This window comes from Wyeomyia smithii, chromosome 3, assembly GCF_029784165.1.
Source record: "Wyeomyia smithii strain HCP4-BCI-WySm-NY-G18 chromosome 3, ASM2978416v1, whole genome shotgun sequence".
Taxonomy (NCBI): domain Eukaryota; kingdom Metazoa; phylum Arthropoda; class Insecta; order Diptera; family Culicidae; genus Wyeomyia; species Wyeomyia smithii.
In genome coordinates, this window is record NC_073696.1 from 181,178,929 (window position 1) to 181,202,113 (window position 23,185).

At 36.8% G+C, this 23,185-nt stretch overlaps 2 protein-coding genes across 2 annotated transcripts in view; both read left to right on the forward strand.

Moving 5' to 3' along the window:
• Positions 1 to 8,200, forward strand: part of LOC129731513 (monocarboxylate transporter 12) — a 38,832-nt gene extending 30,632 nt beyond the window's left edge. The window contains exons 2-6 of the mRNA XM_055691584.1: positions 3,549 to 3,818; positions 3,883 to 5,230; positions 5,288 to 5,467; positions 5,685 to 5,810; positions 5,863 to 8,200. Coding sequence (XP_055547559.1) covers positions 3,549 to 3,818; positions 3,883 to 5,230; positions 5,288 to 5,467; positions 5,685 to 5,810; positions 5,863 to 6,014 — 2,076 coding nt within the window. The 3' untranslated portion in view covers positions 6,015 to 8,200. The remainder of the gene's footprint in view (positions 1 to 3,548; positions 3,819 to 3,882; positions 5,231 to 5,287; positions 5,468 to 5,684; positions 5,811 to 5,862) is intronic.
• Positions 8,201 to 10,698: 2,498 nt separating this feature from the next.
• Positions 10,699 to 22,247, forward strand: LOC129731511 (major facilitator superfamily domain-containing protein 6). The gene is made up of 11 exons (XM_055691583.1): positions 10,699 to 11,319; positions 11,422 to 11,685; positions 17,675 to 17,908; positions 17,979 to 18,114; positions 18,172 to 18,507; positions 18,563 to 18,721; positions 18,783 to 19,052; positions 19,953 to 20,049; positions 20,101 to 20,184; positions 20,247 to 20,455; positions 20,518 to 22,247. Exons 1-11 carry the CDS (start codon positions 11,180 to 11,182, stop codon positions 20,737 to 20,739), a joined length of 2,151 nt encoding a protein of 716 aa, XP_055547558.1. The 5' UTR covers positions 10,699 to 11,179; the 3' UTR covers positions 20,740 to 22,247.
• Positions 22,248 to 23,185: the final 938 nt, after the last annotated feature.

A 23,185-nucleotide genomic window follows, 5' to 3' on the forward strand; every position in this document is an offset into this window, starting at 1 on the left:
GCATATTTCAAATACCATCGGGAATGCCGTCAGTTTTGTGACTTAATTCAGTTTATTTGACACCTCTAATAACCCTTGGAATCATTCACAAATCATAGAAGAGCTTGAGTGCATGGTTCAAAGTCGATTGATTTATTTATCCAACTAGCCTCAGACCATGTCGGGCTTACCGCACTTACTGGGTGACGGTGTTACCCCGATAGCACACATTTTTTTAAAAAGAGTATTTCTACAAATTTATCGCTTCCTTTTTCATCAGATCGAATACCTGTGATTGCTGACAATACAGGCAATAAATTGTAGAGCAACAAAAAATTATTTTAGTCTTTTCAAATGAATAAAAGCTTAAGTTCCACTCACGAAAAATTACATCCGTTTATGCATCAGCTGCAGCAGCGTATGTTTTGTCTATTATTTTGACGTTTGACGTTTCACGGTGGCTTCGATGTGTCTTAAAATGTCTAAAATATTAAATACCAACACTTCACCTATTCCAAAACACAGTTAATTAGCGTTTTCTAGTAAAATCCTAGGGGTGACGGTCTCACCCTCAGTCCCGGGCTTACCCCCAGTACCCCTAAGGAATTTCCTAGGCTAGAAAATTGGCTCTCACTGCATCGATAAAAGGACGAATTTTGGAAAGCTTGTCATATTTGAGTTCTCCTCTTTTCATCATCTCTGAGTTGTCATGTACCTAGATTTTGGCTTGCAGCTTTTCCCAGAAATGGTAAGTTTTCGTTTTTGGTCCGCTTCCAATGCCTTTAGACCCACTTTAATTTCTTTCTTGGCCCGTTTTGCTGGTGTCTCTACTTCTGCCTCGTTTGTCTCGGAAAAATATTCATGAACTTCATCTGGTAATGGATCTATCGCAAACATATCGACTTCATCTTCAATGTCGGTTCCCATCTCATCAGCTACTGATTCATCCCTTCTGGAATCACCATGTAGTGAGAAGAACGGTCAGCAAAAATATGAAATCAGATATATAGTTTATTTGAGGCCATCGTTTTTTTTTGTCTTCTGTATGCCCAGTTATGCTCTGAGGCACCATTTAAAAACTTATGGAACAAGTGAACAAGAACAAAAATTGGTAATTTTATGGACCGTTACACTCAATGAACAATAGAACTACGTAAAAGTTATTTTTATTATAAAAACGAATAATGATTGTTATAGAAAAACAGTTGCTGAAAACACACATTTTTTATCGTAAAATTCGGACTTTCTTCTGTAGTTTTCTTGATAACAGTTCAAACATTGAATCAAGCTGACATTTGATATGCCAAGTTGAAAGTACATTAGAAATGCAAGATTTTGTAGAAAAAAGAATTCAAAACAATTTCATTTTTTGTCGAGGTATGGTCATTACAATTCTTGGTGCTCTAGAGTCACCATGAGCGGGAAAGGGTTAACTTCCCCATGATGCCACTCGATCCATCCGGCTATCGCTGTGATGAGTCGATGTGTCCATCTTTTGGTAAAATTGGACCTTACCCTCTGCCACCTGGTCATTGAAGTTGACTTTCTGGTGCTACGTATTTCATCCTCTTCGACTTTGCATTTTACATCCTCTTTGACTACGCGCAAGGATAGCGTGGCTTTTAATTCGATCTTCTTGTTTGACTCACCGTAGACTTCTATAGTTATATCGCCTGCATAGCCTACGAGTTAGTAGTTTTGGGACTTACTTTTGTTGAAAGTAAGGGTGACATTTTCGTATAGAGTTGCCGAAATTTGTAAATATGTTGTCATAGACTGTGTTAAAATCGTTCGAATACCGTAAAAATTATAGCACATTTAGTATTAACACAATTTAGACCGTTCCGATAATTATAAATACACTTACGATCAACCGTCATTTCAAATAACGTGCAGTATTCAACCAAACGTTGGCTGCGTCTTGTTGTTAACATTCAAAAGAAACAGAGACTGTCAGTTTTTCTAACATTTAGTGCGAAATTTTGAAAATGCGTGGCCTTTCTCCCGAGCAAAGAAAGCGAATTGTGCACAAATGGGGCACCGTGAGTGGTCTTTCTATAAGAAAATTAGCCAGAGAAGAAGGTATAAGTGTCGGAGCAGTTCAAACCGCATTGCGGAAGTATTGTGAAGAGTGCACATTTACTGATGCCCCAAGACGTGGAAGAAAACCCGGGCCTGTTGATCCCACAATGGACAAAAAGGTTAAGGAATACTACAAGCGGCATCCTTCAGTATCAGTACGAGATGTGGCGAGAAAGCTTGGAACCTCAGCGAGTAACGTTATGCGTGCCAAGGGAAGAATGGGTCTGCAGACCCGTCGGAAGCAGAAGCAGCCAAAACGAAATCCAAAACAAGCTGAATCTGTGAAACCGAGAGCTCGGAAGCTTTATGACAAACTTCTGACCAAAAAAAAGGGGTGTATTATCATGGATGACGAAACCTTCATAAAACTGGACTATAAGACTCTGCCAGGACAGCAATTTTATACATCACCGAAGGGAAAGGATGTCCCTGGACCAGTGAAAGCCATTTACACCGAAAAATTCGGCAAGAAGGTAATCGTTTGGCAGGCCATTTGTGAATGTGGGAAAATATCTCGTCCATTCATTACGAATGACACAATGAATGGTAAAATTTATGTGAAAGAGTGTTTGCAGAAAAGGTTGTTACCCATGGTTAAGCAGCATAACAATCCTCCAATCTTCCTGCCATTACTCTAAGGATGCACTAGGGTGGTATAAAACAAATAATGTCACATGTGTCCCAAAGGAGATGAATCCTTCAAACTGCCCTGTAATTCGCCCTATTGAAACTTTTTGGGCTTTGACCAAGGCAAAGCTGAGGAAATATGTCAAACCAGCGGACAATGTTGAAAAATTTAAAAAAGATTGGCTTAAAGTGGTAAAAATGGTCGGAGAACACACTGTGCAAAAGCTTATGAGTAGTGTTAAGAGAAAAGTTAGAGAGCACGCGTATCCTACGAAAAATAATCCCAACTTGAATTGAAACTGAAAAGAAAACACTTATTATCTATATTTCAGAATAAAATGACCCGAAAAATCCTGTATTTTTTGTTTTATTCAAGAAAGAAGATGTATTTATAATTTTCGGAACAGTCTATAAGGCAACATACTATAGTTCTACATCACCACTTCGCACAACTCGTAGTGCCTATGCCTAATACATGATGGCAAATTTTGGCCGCTAATGGAGTTGGGAATGTTAATTATATCATTTTATACCATGTCTGTAAAATTGCTCTATCAATATTCTATATTGATTATTACTGTTGTCCGCAACCAGTAATAAACTTTGTAAAAGTTACAAAAAAACTTCACTGCGGTTAAAAAACTCCAATTTGTTTATTCATTGTGATATTTTACATTCGAACAATACAAATAAAAATAAATCACAGAAATCGTGAACGCTCGTATTTAGGAAATCAATTGGTACAGTGTTAATCGCAAACCTCGCTAATCTATTCCGTATACACATTCGCGAGTAAAATCACATGCCTATCCAGATCGCGTTGAGCTAATCAACTATTCTAATGTCGCCTTTTTTCACAGATGCCACCTCAGAATGCGATCGAGCTCACTTCGAAGCCAGACGCTGAAAACGGCACCAAAAAGGTGCAAAATGGAAACGCAAATAACACCAAACTCATAAAGAATGAGGAGCCACCAACTACATCGGTTATCGTCCCGCCGGACGGTGGCTGGGGCTGGGTAGTGATGATAGCATCCTTCCTGTGCAATACCGTCGTCGATGGTATTGTGTTTAGTGCTGGCATGTTCCAAGATCCCATTCGTCTAGATTTCGGTGTCGGCAAAGCAGAGGTAAAGCTTGATTTTCGGTTTGTTACGTTAACAGTTCATGATTAATAATTTGAGTAAATTGTAGGTCGCATTAGTGAGTTCTCTTCTGAGTGGATTCTACTTACTAACTGGACCGTTTGTGAGTGCCTTGGCAAATCGATGGGGATTCCGGCCTGTAACAATTCTTGGTGCTGCCATTGCTTCAGTAGGCTTTGCTTTGTCGTATTTCGGCAACAGTCTTGGCTATTTATATATAACTTATGGAGTTATTGGAGGAATAGGATTTTGTTTCATTTATGTACCTTCAGTAATAACCGTTGGATACTATTTTGAAAAATGGCGTGCCCTTGCTACTGGCATAGCTCTTTGCGGTTCTGGAGTTGGTACCTTTGTGTTTGCTCCACTTAGTTCGTGGCTTATCAATCAATTCGGTTGGAGGGGAGCTCTGCTAGCTCAAGCCGCTCTTATCCTACTATGCGCGATATTCGGATGTATGTTCAGGCCTATTAGACCAATAGAAGTCACTATTACTAAGGATGAAGATACTCCAGCTGAAAAGGGTACCTTATTGGGTGAAGGGCTTCCTGTGGTATACACGAGACCACTGCCAGAAGGACGATTTGCTCACTCAGTTCCCAACAGTTCACATAGCACGTGGATGGGAGCAAGCCCCAACACACAGTACCCAACAGCTGCTGAAGTATTTCGAGGCAGCGCTCAAAATTTGGAACGACGACCTTCCAATCAGTCAGGACTACTAACGAATGAGAATATTCAAAATACTACTAAGAAGTTAGAGCAGCTATCTAAAATGCAGAAAAAACTTTCCGGTCAAGTGACGCCCGAGGACACGATACACGCCCCAAGATTTCCGCTTCCCCACCACGAGTTGAATACCGTAGGAGAAGCAGCTGAAGAAGAAGAGACTGAGAATGGTGCCCTACTTGCCGGAGATCAAAAACCTGCTCCGGCTGTAGTCTCGTCAACAGCAGTCCGTCAACGAAGCAACACCGTGTCAGGCCGTAGACCGAACGAAGGTGGATCACGACAGGGCAGTCGGCGTGGAACGCTAACTGATGGAACTCGTCCAATGTATCGAGATGATATTTTTTTCACCGGATCGTTAGTTCGAATTCCGCAGTATCAGTCGCAAACATCACTAGGGTATCATATGTCGGTAACCCGTTTGCCAACTCAAAATGATGTTGAGGAAACAGAGGAACAGACTTGTAAAATATGTCCTGAAGCGGTCAGACGTACCTTAGCTACAATGTTGGATATGACGTTATTACAATCACCTTCCTTTATGCTACTAGCTGTGAGTGGGTTTTTCACCATGATGGGATTTTTCGTACCATTCATGTACATAACTCAGAGAGCCATTGCCGGTGGAATGGACCCCCAGATTTCGTTGTTCTACGTTTCCGCTATCGGTGAGTTCATGATAATTTCCCGAACAGTGGAAATTTACAATAACAACTTTGTTTTAGGTATTTCAAACACAATTGCTAGGATTGTTTGTGGCTTTTTGAGTTCATTCAAGAGTGTCAACGCTCTGCACCTGAATAACGTAGCCATCACAATGGGAGGTATTGCCACAATGCTCAGCGGAGTTTATATTACTCAAGCTGCCCAGTTTACGTATGCTGGAATTTTTGGCATAGCTATTGGTGAGTAAAAGAAAAAAAAATAGAAAAGAACTTCTCTTTTGAGACCCAGTCGAAGTGAAACTCTGACCTTCAAAACTGTATATAAACTTGAATCTGAATCCTCTGTTTGATGGGATAAATAAATTGCTGTGCTGGGTGTCCTATTTCAAAGATTCGCTTCTTTAACGAAATTCACTAACCAAATAAAAAATACATAATTTTCCTATTTTATTTCCAGCATGTTTCTCCGCACTCCGTTCAATCCTGGTCGTAGATTTAATGGGCTTGGAAAAACTGACGAATGCTTTCGGAATTTTATGCTTATTCCAAGGACTGGCAGCAGCGATTGGTGCACCTATTGCAGGTAATAGAATTTGCTTTAAACTTGATACCGTTACCGATCCAATCACTTGTAGGTTTCTTCACCGATCTTACCGGGAGCTATAATGCATCCTTCTACATCAGTGGAGCATTAATCACAATATCTGCAGTGCTGTGCTATCCGCTAAGCATCGTCAATAAATGGGAGAAAAAGCGAGCCGCGAGAAAATCTTCTGGAGTCGTATGAAGGATCTTGTGTTGTGTGTAACAATGCTTGTTTTGCCTATAAGAATCGAGATATCGAGCATCCAGGGCCACTTAACGGAGAAAGTAATTAGAGCAGTTTTAAAGGAAAAGCACCTTAAAAGTTGAAAAAAAGTCTTTGATGTTAACATGGAATTTTGCCTCCATTTGTTTCAAGATTACACAATGTAAATATGATTATATTTTTCATATAGACATTTTCCCTTACAAGCAGCTCAAGATTATTATCGAAAGACTCACATAGTAAAAATGGCTACTGCACAATGGGCCAGCAGGTTTTGCTTGTCAGTTGCAAGCAATAATGGTGTAATACCACGTCTCAAAACTCCCAGACAATCGAATTGAATTGATAAATACAAAATCTTTCATAAATTCCTCGGAATGGTGGATTGTAGCATCTATTTACAGGTAAAACTTTAGTTTAGCAGTATAAGTAACTCTAAATCTATAATCATAGAAATATCCTACACCACATTAAGTATTTGTGGGTCACTTACACAACTGTCAAAGTAGCCAAGTTTCTTAAAAAATCGGAGAGAATGTGAAAACTGTGTGTCAATCAATGATGTCCAACATGCGAAGAAATGGTGTTTTTGCCCAATAGTAAAACGTAAGTTCAGCACATAGTTTAATCTGGCAAAATTCCTTTTTCTGTTTCAGTGATCCAGATTTATCAACCATTCAATCCAAGTGAACTTACACCCTTATTGCTTGCAAAGGTGCATTGTCAGGTTCATTCAAAATCACTTTATCAAGTACGACTCCAACATAGCGATTGCTCGGTTCATAACTAATATGTTAAACTAGGCGCTTTACATTATAACTATATTCTACACAAAGAGCTTGAGGTTTACACAATAGCGTTTCAGACTGGTACTTAGAGTAAAATGTGCTTTTCGAATCATAGGATTAGATACCCAATGCGGTGCAATTTGGGTCTTGCGCCACAGAAAGCATTCATCAAATTCAAGTTCGCAAAAAAGTGCTGCAATTGCTTCAATTGAGTTTTGCTATTTATTCGTCTATTCTACATCGCTTGCTCAATTTGTCTGTACACAAATATCAGGAAGATGTGCTTCACCTAAACACGATATTGTTCATGATCACGTACCGTTTCTACCCCAAGTAATAATTATTCAGTTGTGAATCCTTCAGTTCTAAATAAAAATTCCTTTTTACGCATGAAATTAATATTGAAGTTCCTACCGATGAAACAAAGTAAACCATACATTTTCCCGCTAAATTACAACAAAAAATCAACAACAGATTGAACTTCTATTTCGATAATATTCAACTATTTTAGCTAACATTCAACATGTTAAGAATATTTCTAAAGCAATACAATAATGGCAAATTTACTGTGATATCAGCATATATAGACTATAAATTTAGATATATCTGTTGATATTATATTTACAAAAGTACCGTAAATGTTTCCAATCTATGTTTTATGCACTGAACCGACAGGATAGCCAAATTAAACCATCGGTGGCATTATTTTGGGCTAAATACTTCAAGGTCAATATTGCATTTTAGATAGTTCCAGTAGTAAACACAGTTCAGTGATCATTAGTGTTATTGATTCAAAACGAAGGAATATAGCACGAACAATAGCCATATATCATTCCCAATGATTATTTATGTGTGCATGAAATGCAAAACTCGTCGCGTAATTAAAAAATATGGTGGTTTTTGCGGGCAAAAATTGAAATATGTCAGTTGTAGTTACTACATTAATGTTTTTTTCAGTTATTAAAAAATCAGACAACATTTAATGTCTAACAAATAACAATATTTTTTTTCAGTTATTTGGATATCATAGGGAATATACGCAACCGGGATTAAATATAGTATTTCTGATAGACAAAATTTCTAAACAGTTTTTCCCCTCCGCTCAAGTTCATAAGTCGCCAACAATAGAGTTTTTTTTACTCCTAATCATATACCTAATTGCCCCCAGTAACATCAGTTTAACACAGCCACCTCATGGTACTACAAATGATAAAACCATACAACTGACTGAACGAGATTTGAAGACATCCTTCTAAAATCATAGGTTATAAGCTACTAAGCCATGCAATTATAGACGTAAGATTGCGATACGAAGTGTTTTCTATGGATAGTTTTACAATATGTTTACAATAAAGCCAATAAATTAAAAAAATTATATATCTGTTTGTTTAACTTGGAAAAATTGCAACAGTAACACTTCTGCATGTGAACAATTGTTTGTAGTGTAACACTTTTTAAGGTGAAACGATATTGAATCCAGAAACATACAAATTCCAGCCACCACTTCGAATTTTCAGAGGCACAAGACTCGGAAATAGATAAAGTGTTCCCGGTGAAAACGCTATTTTATGTTTGCTTCACTGCAGCAAACATAAAATAGCGTTTTCACAGGTAACACATTAACTGTTACCGAGTCTTGTGCTTCTGAAAATTCGAAGTGGTGACTCGAAGTCGGCCATTTGTGGATTCAATATCATTTGGCCCTAAAGATACAGTAAGGTCTTTTTTACATTGTTTCATTTTACACGTTTTTTACAACGATTTTCCAAATAACGCAGTTTTTTACGTCGTTTTTCCGAATAACGCGGTTTATTCTACACGGTTTGTTTTTTACACGAATTATAGTAAGTAACAGTAACGATAACAGATTGAAGTAGGGTGTTATTTACACAGTTACATTTTTACACATTGTTTACGACGTTTTTCCAAATAACGCGGTTTTTTACATATTTGTACGTTACGTATCCATCGTGTAAAAAAATTCTCTACAGAAAGGTCTGATTTTCGGTCACCATAAAGAATACACAATATCTGCAGTGCTGTGCTATCCGCTAAGCATCGTCAATAAATGGGAGAAAAAGCGAGCCGCGAGAAAATCTTCTGGAGTCGTATGAAGGATCTTGTGTTGTGTGTAACAATGCTTGTTTTGCCTATAAGAATCGAGATATCGAGCATCCAGGGCCACTTAACGGAGAAAGTAATTAGAGCAGTTTTAAAGGAAAAGCACCTTAAAAGTTGAAAAAAAGTCTTTGATGTTAACATGGAACTACAAGTTTTGCCTCCATTTGTTTCAAGATTACACAATGTAAATATGATTATATTTTTCATATAGACATTTTCCCTTACAAGCAGCTCAAGATTATTATCGAAAGACTCACATAGTAAAAATTGCTACTGCACAATGAGCCAGCAGGCTTTGCTTGTCAGTTGCAAGCAATAATGGTGTAATACCACGTCTCAAAACTCCCAGACAATCGAATTGAATTGATAAATACAAAATCTTTCATAAATTCCTCGGAATGGTGGATTGTAGCATCTATTTACAGGTAACACTTTAGTTTAGCAGTATTAGTAACTCTAAATCTATAATCATAGAAATATCCTACACCACATTAAGTATTTGTGGGTCACTTACACAACTGTCAAAGTAGCCAAGTTTCTTAAAAAATCGGAGAGAATGTGAAAACTGTGTGTCAATCAATGATGTCCAACATGCGAAGAAATGGTGTTTTTGCCCAATAGTGAAACGTAAGTTCAGCACATAGTTTAATCTGGCAAAATTCCTTTTTCTGTTTCAGTGATCCAGATTTATCAACCATTCAATCCAAGTGAACTTACACCCTTATTGCTTGCAAAGGTGCATTGTCAGGTTCATTCAAAATCATTACAAGGTCTGATTTTCGGTCACCATAAAGAAGCCCCGATTTTTGTGAGAGACTCAGTTGTTCAAAATGTTTCGTCTGACTCCTGAGGCGGTTTAAGATCCATGAATAATTAGTCTATTATGAACTGAAAGTATATCAATGGAGCACAATAACTAACGTTAATCATTGCGCCATTTATTTTATTTCCGAATTATAGAACTTTGGGTATGTCTAAATTTGAATATTTTTGAGATGTAGAGAAAGATGTCAATTAAAACGTTTCTCCCCACGATAATGTATCGTTCCTTCACATTTCCTAATCAACTGTTCAGTTAACAACTGTTTAGTAGCAACGAATTTATGATAAATGGTTGAGTACTAGAATATTTGCAAATGCTAAAGGAACAAACGAAAGCTGTAACATGTGTATTTGCTCTTTCACTTTAATCTCCTTGGTTGAGTAAATCACTGACATTTTTTTTCGTAAGTAGGTATGAGTTGTTATCATGACGCTTACACACATTATGATGTCAACAAGATCGGTTGCCAACTGGAAAAAAAGATTCACCAAGAAACAACCAGCGGGATGGCAAGTTAGCTAATAATTTGTTGTCCCGTAATTACGTAACAGTTTTATCAATTATCATTTTACCGCAAAAGAATTTAATTGGATTTACAATTTAAAAAATTAAAGAAAACATTTAAAAAACTGCATCCTATCGCATTTAAGACAAGAAAAAGCGACAGAAAGTTTCATGTAAAAGTCACATAGAGTTCGCTAATTGATCGATAAATCGATAACGAAAGATTACACAAATATTCAATAAATAAACATTTTATAATACTAGCTTGTATTAATTATTATGTTGATATCAAGAAGACAAAATACATCCTCTTTTAACAATAAAACAAATGAACATAATTGAATTATTTACGTTGGCCCAATCTGAAGTGAATGATTTCATAGCCGAAACTGTCAACAATGTCCGTTTAACGCACATGCGTAGTGCTGACGATATGTTTAGCAGGATTTTTATCGATTGTGAAAAGCTTTTTCATAAACTGTGCTTATTGATCCTTTGCCATTCGTGAGAGATTCAAGTTTTCCACAGTGTCGAAAGAAACCCATTTGCCCCGTTCAATCAAATACTTTGTCTTTCGTTAATACAGTGGAATAGTAAAACCCATAAGATAGAGCTTACAATTCATGTTTGAAGATTTTTATTAATGAGAAACGAACTTAGTGATGAATTTAGCTTTCCAAATGAAATTTATCTAAATATGTTATGTCATTGTTTAAGACTATCGGAAGAAGTATAATGACAATTACATCAGCTATGAAAGTGATTGGAGTGGTGTGAAAAAATGGAAATCAGGTTGTAATAAACTGAAGTGACTTAAAATTCCAACGTGTTCAACAAACAGCGTTACTCCTAGTAGTCGATAAAGCGAATATTCAGTGACAAGCACATTTTAAACTACGTTAGACAAAATGCAGCAGTTTTCGAACAATGAATATGGGGGGAATGAATATGGAAATTATGAGCAACAGCAGCAATTCCCTACGCAGTCAGCCGGTGGAGCCAGACCAATGGTTGACCCTGAGGCGATGGGAGAAGTTGATCCTTCACTGTAAGCATAAACTCACTGTAGTTGTATTCCTAAAGACGAAGGAAGTTGAATATTGATTTGATTAAAATACATTATTCTAATGTCTTCTCTCCTGTAAATAAGCTATCCTCAAGCGAAGGAGTCAACGCATAAAATTCGCGGAAAGTCGGACATTCTGGAAATGCTGTGCGGTTCAGTAGATCAAGAGCTACTACCAGTGAAAACGTTCTACTTCTTCTTCTATGCCGCTTTCGGATCATTGTTTCCACTGATGGGAGTGTACTTCAAGCAAATGGGCATGAATCCCGGACAATGCGGTCTGCTGATTGGAACCAGACCGTTTGTTGAATTTTTATCCGCACCATTTTGGGGCAGCTATGCTGATCGGTAAGTTGGATAGTTTCTTTTTCTTATTTTAATTCAACTACCATCATAAAAACAAAACCAACTTCAACGAGAGGCCCCATATATAAAAATATTATAAAAAGTGACTCCGTTTACAAACTTGAAACACTAGCTCTCAACATAGGTATATATATGCAGCTCACTTCGTCGCGATTTTGAGCTTTGATGTATTTTTTCCGAAAAAAAATTATATAGCTGTAATTTAAAAATGCAGCTAAGTATCGGATCGATATAATGTTTTGAAAACCATACAAATGTAAATAACAAAAAAGGGTGTTTTTCTTAAAAGAAAGATTTGATGCGTTTCATTAATTTCATTAGCGTTACTATCTGACTATGAATGAATGAACGAATGCATGATAGAATGTTTTTTTTATTTCTTTTTCTTCTATGGTAAAGGAAAACCTGTTGGAGTGATGCTCCTTTCAAGCCTCTTTTTTGACAGGCACAAAACCTTCAATATTTTTAATTATGTTTTACAATGTAGTTTAACCAGCAGCAGAACCGAAGAAACCCGGATATCTTAAGCCTTGGAAGATTCAGTTGAAAACCGAGTGCAGGTTTGACTGTTAAAACCATGCAGTACGGACAGCCAAATTCTATGTATATATTTAAAGAATTTAACTTTGGAGTTTTTCTCGTAACTAAGACTTGATGACACTGCTTCAATATTTCTTTCATGTTGATGAGGAGTCGCGTTGGCGTTGATAGCAGGTACGATGAAAAAAATTGAGTTCTGAGAGATTCAAAGAGAGAGGCAGCTTGAGAGACAGGAAGTAACCTAAATCATAGAAATTGACGTTACAACATGACATGAAAACAGTGGTTTGAGAATAGGAGAGAACAACTTATGTTTAATTCGTTTTCGCGGTGTAGCTACACCGTCTTGGACTACACTTTGCGGCTTAAAAAAACGTTTTTAGTGTAGTTGCATTGATATGCATAGTAATAGGTATAGCTGTCAATTTGTTTTGTTTTGCTCATTATCGCCATTGTCATTTTGTCTCGTTTCCGTTTTTACATCTCGCAAATGTGCTGAAAAAAAAGTTACCTGACACTTTACCACGTGAAACGAGAACCAGAACAAACCAGTTTTGACACATACGTGTGAATGTGTTGGTAACTCCCTAAACTACACTCTGCTTCTCTCAGGTGTAGTCCGGGATAGAAAAAGTGTAGTCAGAGACAGAAAAAGTGTAGACCGACAAGTGAAAAAACACATTTTCGGGGTAAAAAGCGTAGTTCGAGTGTAACTACACCGCGAAAACGAATTCGATATTAGTAACTGAAGTGTTTCTCTGCTATCATAAGCCATGCGCCGTTGCGTAGTTCAGTCAACGATCAATTCAACTGTTGGAATTCCGTTCAGCAGTTGGTCCGAAGTTTTATTCTCTCGCAAAAGGTCCCCATGCAAAACTCCTACTCAATCGTGCAGCCTCTTTCCCAGAGGTACAGTCACAACAATCCATTATCACATACAGACATTTGATGCAACATTCTGTTGCATAATCTATAATAGTATATTTTCCCGACAATCCTTTGCCAGAATAAAGTGCTTATACTAGACACCTTGTTTCCCACAGGAGAAACAACGATGACCGCGTGGCAGTACAAAGAAATAAAAAGAGAATTCTGTATTACAAGTTCCTGGCAAAGGTCTAAAGGCCTAAACACAATGGATACGTTGCGGCTGCGTTTGCGGCAGTTTGACAGTTAGCCCATACATTTTCTATAAAATTATCGTCAACGCAACGAAAACGTATCCATTGTGTTTGGGCCTTCAGAAATTGGCTTAGCCTTTACAATCTGACTTCCGGAAGTCGTGTCTTAAAGCAGTTAAAATTTTACTTAAAATTTTTGATATCGAAAAAGTTGTTTATGCCAAATGTCTTAGAAATGGATGGATCGTCAGTCAGGTTTTCAAACTGGAAGACAGAAAGCCGATTTTTCTGAATTTTTTTTTGAAGCTACACTAAATCTCGAAGTTTTACGCATTGCTAAGACATTTAAAAAAAAAGTTCTGTTTCGATGATTTTATATCGACATTTTTTCGCGATCATGTAAGTGAAACTTTAACCACTTTGAGGCTACACATCCCGAAGTCTCATTGAGCCGAGATTTTGCAAGGGGTCTTTTTTCTAAGAGACGAAGCCCTACTGCTAAAGGAATGCAGAAACTTAACATTAAAAAAAATTTAAGATCAAATGCTTTGGGGGGAAGGGAGATTGAACCCCCCCCCCCCCCTTTGGCTACGCCGCTTATATGATTGCTTTTATTTGTTTTTTTTTTTTCACGTAGAACTCCACCGAGTTTTCAGAGTAAATGTTTTTACCTAACGATTTAGTTGAGTAGTTGCAAGTTTCACTTGAGAAATATGATAAAATTTGTATTTGTATTTTGTATACAAAATTAGCTTAAAACATAATCTAAATGCAAAGACACAGCTTGATTAGTTTTAAATATGAGCGATAATTCAAAATTGTTTGATAAGCCAATTGCCATGGTGACATCATCTACACAAGTACTTATTCTCAGCCATAGTAATATTTTATTCTAATGGTAGGGTAACGGGGGTATTTTGACTTTAGGAAGTGATTGTACAATTTATTAAAAAACACGATTTTTTCAACATAAATACCCACATTGTTGAGAGTTAAGTGTCTTTTTTGACTTTTTTGATACATCATTTAACATTACAATTAATTCAAAAACATCCAAGAAATATCAAAATTTTTACGAAGTACTGAAAACATATTTTAGACCCCCAAGTCTATATTTTGGCCCACATCTATATTTAGCCGTGTCACGTGTGTGAAAATATTTCGGATTAATTATATTTTAGATCATCGTAGATCTTTTTAAAGCGAAAATAGTGGATTTAGGGAGGACATCTTACTGCTGTGATTGTTTTTTCTCAATTTTAGGCATTCGAAAATTAAAAAATCGGGCTAATAGCGGTTTTACAGGCATTCTCAGCCAATTTCATATCGTTAAATGTAATAAATTAAGATATATTTACCTGTAAATTACTACGAGCAGCTTCTTCGTTCAGCACGCAACGGCCAATTGGTAAACAAAGAGCTGTCAATACTTGGCATGGCCGAAATTTGTTCGTTTTAGTCAGTGACAAACATATTTTAGCTATTCCTTAAACTACTATTTTAACTTTTTCCAACTTGTTGGAGTATAAAAACTGTTTCTATAGTATTTTATTTATGTTGAAACAATTAGCCAGCTATAAATAATAGTCTCAACTGAGTAAATGTACGAAGTGCGAGAATTGGATAAGCGATACAAAACTTGATTCTAGAACTACGTCTTTAACGTTCTGCGGTGGTGTAACGGAAACACATATGACCGGAGATTGGAAGTTGTGGGTTCGAGTCCCACTAGCTGAACTATATTTTTCGTAGTTTCTACAATCATATTTTCAGTTAATTTAATCTTCTATCTTCATTACTACATTCACTCCTTAAACAAAAATTAAAAAAAAAGATGTTACTACCATAATGAATTGTTTCCAAAGCATACATGTTTGTAACAATAGATCATTGTACGATGATGTTATTTGACAGTTCTGGAAGGTAAATTTTGCGGACCTAAATTTATTTTCGATGGAGCCGAAAAATATTTTTTGTTCTAATGCTTTTCGGGATTGACTCACACTAATCGAGATGTGTTCATTATTACAAGTTTCTCATGCTTTTTCTAATAAAATAGCTCACAATGATCGTATGAACAAAAATCGAACAATCGCTCCAAATTCTAACACCTTGCAAACAAGCCTTCCGAAGCTGTCACAAAAAGTGAGTTAATTGATATTACCACTTCCTCTTGACTTTTGGTTGACTCAGGCATGATTTTGAATATGTGTAAACTATTTCCAAAATAATGCTACCAAGAGTCAGTGTTTTGCCGTAAACTATAATGTAGTATGATTCCTAAGTATGTTATTTGGTCGGCGTGCGACCAAACTGAGCCAAGCGCCATTTTATTTAAAATTGAGTTATTAGCACCAGTGGATGTGCAAACTGATAATCTATGTTCCATTCTTAAGAATGATATCATGTGAACAGTTCATAGGCGTGTTATAATAAAAAATCTCTGTGGCACTTTGTGAAAAGAACGAAATTGCGTGCGACCAGAGTGAACCGTAAACACAGATTTCGTAGAGCCGAATTTCGTTTCAATGGGCACATCACTTTTTTTTCGAGATCTTGTTGAGCCAGCCCGAACCAAGTGCATTTTATTTTCATTCGATATTTTTCAAATAAAATTAATTTTTTTCTTGTGACAAACGTCAGGACTGGGTTAATATACGTTAAATCAATAAAATAAGATAATACCCGCTTCAAAATACCACAGCATTTCATATTGATACTATCTTAACACTTAGCACTTGGTGCGCTTTGGCACCAAGAAATAGAGCTTTGCTTGTCTATCAGCTGTAAAATTTTTGATACAGATTGGACTGAATGTTAAAGCAGCGTTGATATCTAAGTATTACGTTTGACTAGCGAGAAAAATTAGCTTGTTTAATAGTCAAGTTGATATGTTGTAGTAAATACGTTTGACCAGACCGAACTGAAGACCATTTTTTAACATTTTTGTTCGAGCAGAGTGAACTGAGTGCATAGGTGTCAAAAAAAACAAATAGTTTATCAATTATTGCTATTTTTCGTATATTTATGATAACAGGACATTTATTGAGCCCTGTTGATTACGTGTTAGCATTGAATTAATGATAAGTTCAAACACGATTAAATTATGGGTGGTCAAACTTCAAATGCTAATTACTCAAAACAATGTGTTTGGCGCTTGGCTCGGTTTGGTCGCACGCCGATTATTTCAATGACGCATAGTTTTCTAATATTCATTGAATTCAACAGATAAAATGCTCAAAATGTTCCCGGGTGGGCCAATCATGAACGTGAGCAAAAATACCCCCGTTACCCTATGGCGTCCATCTCATAAGGCAGTTTTAGGATGTGATAGTGACCAAAATATCACAGGTTGCGGTTGGAAATTTATATCTAAAAATAAATGCCGCGTTCAAACACTACAATCAGCTTGAAAAAGAATAAATTTAATATATAATATCAATATAAGGAGGTAATGCAACTGAACCTCTGAACTTTGAATCTACACGCAAAAGTTGAAGTCTTGTACAATCATTGTGTCTTCCCGATTCGCACAAATGTTGCACAGAAATCGCACAATAAATGTGTGAAACCCATAACGCAACAGTTGTACTGCGAATACATTGACATAGAATGAAATCAGAATATGTATCATATACCGACACTTCATTTCTCACGTCGAGTGTATTAGTGACTGCACGCGCTTTTTTCTCAAGCGACGAGGGAAATTTCTCTCTCGCTCGTAGAATTTCCATGTATGTGCGACAAGAAGACACGTCACATATAATTTGCAGGTTGCTCTTTCGCTTCTCTTTCGGTTCGGATTGCGACGCGCAAGGCGATATCTCGTTGCTTCACGAAATGAGCGAGGCACCCCTGCTGTACATACTTGATACCAGTGTCTCTCACTCTTACTGTCGGTGCGTGCTTGCTGCTATTCAGAGGAATGCATGAAGAAGAAAAAGTATCTCGAAAGCGTGTGTGCAAAAGACTTGAAAAGCGTGACATATGTCTCGTCCTCAAGCAGAAAGGAGGATAATGGTTTTGCTTCTCGCTCACTTTGCAATGCTGCTTGATACCAGTTGAAACTGTTTAGGTGTAGTAGTTTGGAGCTGCCAAATACATTGGAGAAACGCTAGAGCATTAATTGCGTTATGCCCAACACGCAATCATTGTACTGGTTCCGAATTACATCAACAATTGCGCTAAAAACGCACAATTTTGTACTGGTTTCGCACCATCGAACTTTTGCGTGTAGGAAGCAAGTAGCGGAATATTACCACCTTTTAAACTAGAGCTACAAAACTAATAACTTTTTTTTTGCTTTTCAGATGCAAAAAAGGAAAGATGTTGCTATTAGCTTCTCTATCTGCATGGATACTTTTTACGCTACCACTTGGTTTCATCCAACCCCCCGCGACTAGCTGCATCGAAAGAAAGAATGCTACTGATTTTGAACTACGAACACCGCAGGTTCCCCGAATACTAAAACGCTCTATTGACGAGAACATGCTTGAGGATCTAACATTTGGAAAGTACACGGAGCCGGAAACACATTTCGCTAGGTAACAGCACCGTTTTTTTTTTTTTTGTTGAAGAAAAACTGAATAATTTTTTTTTTCATATTCTACACAGAGTCGAACGCGCGGCTCGACCATTTGCTGCAGCTGGTCAATCTCCCCTAGGAGTTAGTTACGCCAATAATTTCAATGAACGTTTACATAGTGATTGGGTGTCTCCACTTTTTTCATCTATTGTGTATAGAACTGCGGTAACACCATTTGCTCAAGAAATTGTTTACACACTTACTAAACTTTGCTGTTTTCAGGATATTCAAAAAGCTTTCTTTTTACTGCTGCTTCTCGTTGTGATTGGAGAATTTTTCAGCGCTCCCGCGATAACTTTGGCTGATTCAGCGGTCATCACCATTCTCGGCGAAGACGCTGATCGCTATGGTCACCAACGTATGTTTGGATCTCTTGGTTGGGGCTTGGCAATGTTTTTCGTTGGAATAGCCCTAGATCATTCGACGGCGTTTCCGGACCATCCATGTGGGCCAGAAAAACAAGAAAAAAATTATTCTATTTGTTTCGCAACATTCTCTGTATTGATGGGTGCCGCCCTTATTTCAGCAACCCAAATAACGTTCAAATATGACTATTCGGTAAATTAATTTGGCTGTAATCAGACCCCTTTTGATTAATCGTTTGACTCAACAGGAACCCCCGGAGCCTCAGGTCATAAAGATTGCTCAGGAACCAACACATGAAGAAAGAATGCAGAACCAGCTGGCGGAACAGCTACAGCTTCCTGCGCTAGCTGCTAGCGGTGGAGGTATGGCAAGTGCTGCTCCTCCCCCACAGGCGTTGGGTGCACAAGTAAATGTCGAATACTAAATCGAATCTTCTAATGGCAACACTTACCAGTTTATAATTTCAGACTAAGATTTTCGCGCAAACCACCCGTGAAATGCCGGAATGGGTTACGGTGCTGAAGCAGTTTAAGGATTTAAAATGTGCATCTTTCCTGTTCGTGGCTTGGTTTATGGGATTCGGTATTGGACTGATTTTCACATTTCTTTTTTGGCATCTGCAAGATTACGGGGGATCTCCAACTTTATTCGGCGTCGCTTCGGTCATCAATCATATTTCGGAAATTTTTGCCTACTTTTTCAGTTTCCGCTTGATTACCCAGATCGGGCACGTTAAGGTAAACTGTTTTGACTTCTAAACTTATCTTTCATCACTTTTGTAATCAAATATCACTTACACATCAACTGAGTTTGTGTATTGATTTGGAATTTTAATTCTAAAACAGTACAGATGCAGCCCGAATAAGAAATCTTGTTAGCATTACCTAACTGGAGTATATTCAGGCGCAACTGATATATTTGACTTGTATGCAACATTTCTTGCGTGCGAAGACTAAAAATTTAAAGATAGGCTTTCTCTTGAATGTTTGTTTTGTGTTCAGTTATTTTATTACTTTAGCACAACGCTCCACCCAAAGGATATCTACCAGCATTGATGATACGATTCTGAAGAAAATCCTCTTGTTACTGCCGGATTACCTGTGATTATTATTTTCGTCCGTTGCCAAGGATTAGCTATGAATACTACAAAAATGTGTGCCTTTAATTGAACCAGCGTTGCCACTAAGTTTTCAAGCCACTAAGTTTTTTTTTGCTCTCGCCGGGTGTAGGTAGGCAAGGGCCGACCATGGTCTGTCTCGCAATGATGACCTTTTTGCAAGACGACGTGGATGATTTCTACCAAAAATCTGTCTCATTTTCAAATTTTTGGCATTTGGGATTCTGAGGTTTATCTGTTTGTCTGACGCGCAAACAAAAATCTGACAAAATCCAAATTTATCTGTCATACTGGCAACGTTAAATTGAACAATGGTGATTATAATAATCACTGGAATAATGCAAGATTATCAGTGATAACTTCTAGTTACGTAAAAATTACTCTAATTCATGATTAAAGTGATTCATGACTCAAAACTGCACTAGAAAATGGTATTTTTTATTAGAACTCACGAAAAATATAAACGATTATATTTTCAGATTTTATTACTAGAATTGAATACTATTTGCCTCGTTCACAGGTGCTCTGTCTTGGTCTTGTAGGAAATATAATACGGTTCCTGTATATTTCGTATCTAAAAAATCCATGGTGGGTCCTTCCATTCGAGTTCATGCAAGGTGAATAATTCAATATTCTAATATAGCATATAATCAACATATATGTTGCAGGAATAACACACGCTGCCGTTTGGGCTGCTTGTTGCTCATATATTGCCCATAATACGCCACAGCATTTACGATCATCGGCTCAGGGTATGCAATAATTACATTAACGGATAAAATATTTCACAAGTATTATCTCTATTTATTCTAAGGCGTTCTTCAAGGGCTACATCATGGTCTTGGTCGAGGATGTGGTGCTGTGATTGGTGGCATGTTCGTAAATTACTTCGGGACCACCGCAACGTTCCGAGGCTATGGTGTGATTTGCATATTGGTACTAGCAGGATTCGTGTTTATCAATTTTTACCGAAAAGAACAGGGCTTCATATCTGAAATACCTGCTACAGAAGATCCACATCAGGTAGACCATTATAACATTTCTTCATTTCTTTATGACAAAATAACAATAAACTAATATTTTAGGTTGCGGAAGAAACGGCACATCTGGCCCCTCATGGCGTTCCAAGCAATCCTATTCCAAGAGCTCTATCCAGTACTCGGCTTAATGAAATCGGGAATCAAAACGCCGACAACGGATATGGCACTTATCAAACTACAGGAGGAGCTCTTGATGTTCCTGGGGGAGTACCACATAACCCTTTCGCTGCTCCTCAAAATAATAGCTTCGGTGGTAATCAATACTAACTTTAATCTGTTATTCAGGTCGCGTGTAGGTTAGGTTCACGTGTTATACGTCACTCCAGAAATAAATAAAAAAAAACATATATACATTGAAAGCATAAAAACTAGAAAAAGAACGTCACATCTTTTCCAATCCAAATACAATTATGATCCTAATTTTGTAATTGCTACAAGAAAATTTATTTAATTTTACGCTTATAACGATAACAGGCTAGTGAAGTTCATTAGAAACAAATATTGTTTTTTTGTAGAAGTTGAATTGTTTTTAATATCCAAGAGCGTTATTATTTATAAATCAAAGTTTAAGTAATTATTATCACTTCTTCTAGTTTTAGCAATTGGCAAGATAATTGATTAAAATTGAGTTTATATAGTAATGCAGATGAAAAATAGATCTAATATTCTAGTGGAAATGTTACCATCTTTCAAAACGATAATGTATTCCCGTTTGCTAAACTAAATTGCAAGTAATGTCCGGTGTTATTAATTTTAAATAATGTATTATTTCAATTACCTCACAGCAAAAAAATTATGCTAACGAGCAACCACCTTAAATTCCATGAAATGGTCATTTTAATCTGTATATGCACGAATCATTCAGCATTACATGCACAACGAATTTTCTCGTCCACTTGAATGTCAAATTCAAGAATTCATTTAAAATACCTTTCCATACCAACGTGACTTTGCAGTTGCATCAACAATTGTTTTAACGCAATGCCAATGAAAGCTTTATTAAAAATCATGTCGCATATCAGTTTTCAACTACAAAATTAGAAATAAGAACACTAAAATATTTAAACCGAATAATAGAATGTAATATTTACTGTATTTACAAACGTTTCTCATTGTCCTTGAAAACTGGTTACAAATGAAAACAAATTTCCAGTCACTACCACCTTGTTAAACTATGCGCTAAAAAACTAATGCAATGTAATGCAAAACAATCACACACATTTCGCAAATTCAAAATTGTTTAAATAGCGTTAAAATTTGTTACAACGCAGCTGTTTTCAAACATTCCAAGATAATAATTTATTATGGTTTCGAAAATGCAAATACCAGGGAGTGCATAGTTGCATGCATGTGTCATTATACATACCTATATATATATATATATATTTATTTAATTTATTGCATTTGTACTTGACTGAAAAAACGAAAACAGAGATTCAAAGTAACATAAATTAGGTGTAGGTAATAGAAATTCAAACCTGATATGTTAAAACTCAACTAAAAGTATTGATGTTAAAATAAAAACAATCGGGGCGTAAATTATAACAAAACAATGGATAAAAATAACATTGTAACTAGAATGTACAGCACTGGTAATAAATATAGTAATATATATAGTTTACGACTATATAGAAAAGCACCTTTAATATGTAATAGCCTACAATAAAGATATCAACCGTTACACTAGTAAATGCGAAAAAATCTAACATTTGGAATTAACCTACTTCGAACCTTTATGGTGAAAATAATTAATATTAGCTACCATCATCTTCAAAGTTTCTTAGTATCTCAACTTCTATCGTGTTACAAAGTAAGGTACTGTAACGAGAAAAAAAAACGAACGAACTGGTAATTATGTCTCTATCGGTCCCATCACTCTTCAAGTATTCATACGAAAAATAATTGAACTCTTCTAATACCAGAAATGTTCCAAACATGTTTTTTTTTCAATCCTCTGCTGATTACATTGGTTTAGTAAGAGTAATTTCGAATTTTGAACTGAATGTTTTATTCACATTCAATCTACTGAGCCCAGCCTCAAAAAGGTTTTACGTCTCTGTTCGCTGTACTGGACTGGAATACATTCTGCGAATTATGAATTTATTCGCAGTTCACGGAGGTTGTTTACAACCCACCAAGTAATTTAGTTAAGCAACAGCTTTATAAGCTTTAGTTCAGCCAAAATCCGCTTAATAATGGCTCATGAGCTGTAAATCTACAATGTCTCAGGATTTGGAGCGAAAAATTGATTTTTTCGTTCTTACTACTACCTTTTTTGTACTTACTACTATCTATCTGATTTCACTAGATAGATAAAAGTTGGAACGCCGGTATAACCTAGATTGTGTAGCAAAATCCGCTGAGGATGACCGAAAAAATTGTAATAAAGTAGGTCGAAACGTTCGGAAATGATTGCTTTTTTACACACTTAAAAAATTTCGCCGAATCTCGGCATTGTTTGTGCCGAGATTTGGACAGCCGAGTGCTCGGCAACCATCTCGGCTGAATCTCTTTTGCCGAGAATCTCGGAAAACCAATATTTGACAGATGTCATTTTATGCCGAGAACCGCGGTACACAGTTGACTGTGCTCTCGGCAAATCCAGCCGAGAAGCGGCAAACCAGTCCAACGATCTTTCGGTTATATAAGCTGAATGTTCGGCACAGTAAAGAGCCGTTTTTTTCAGTGGAATTCAAACGCAGAAAATAGTTTT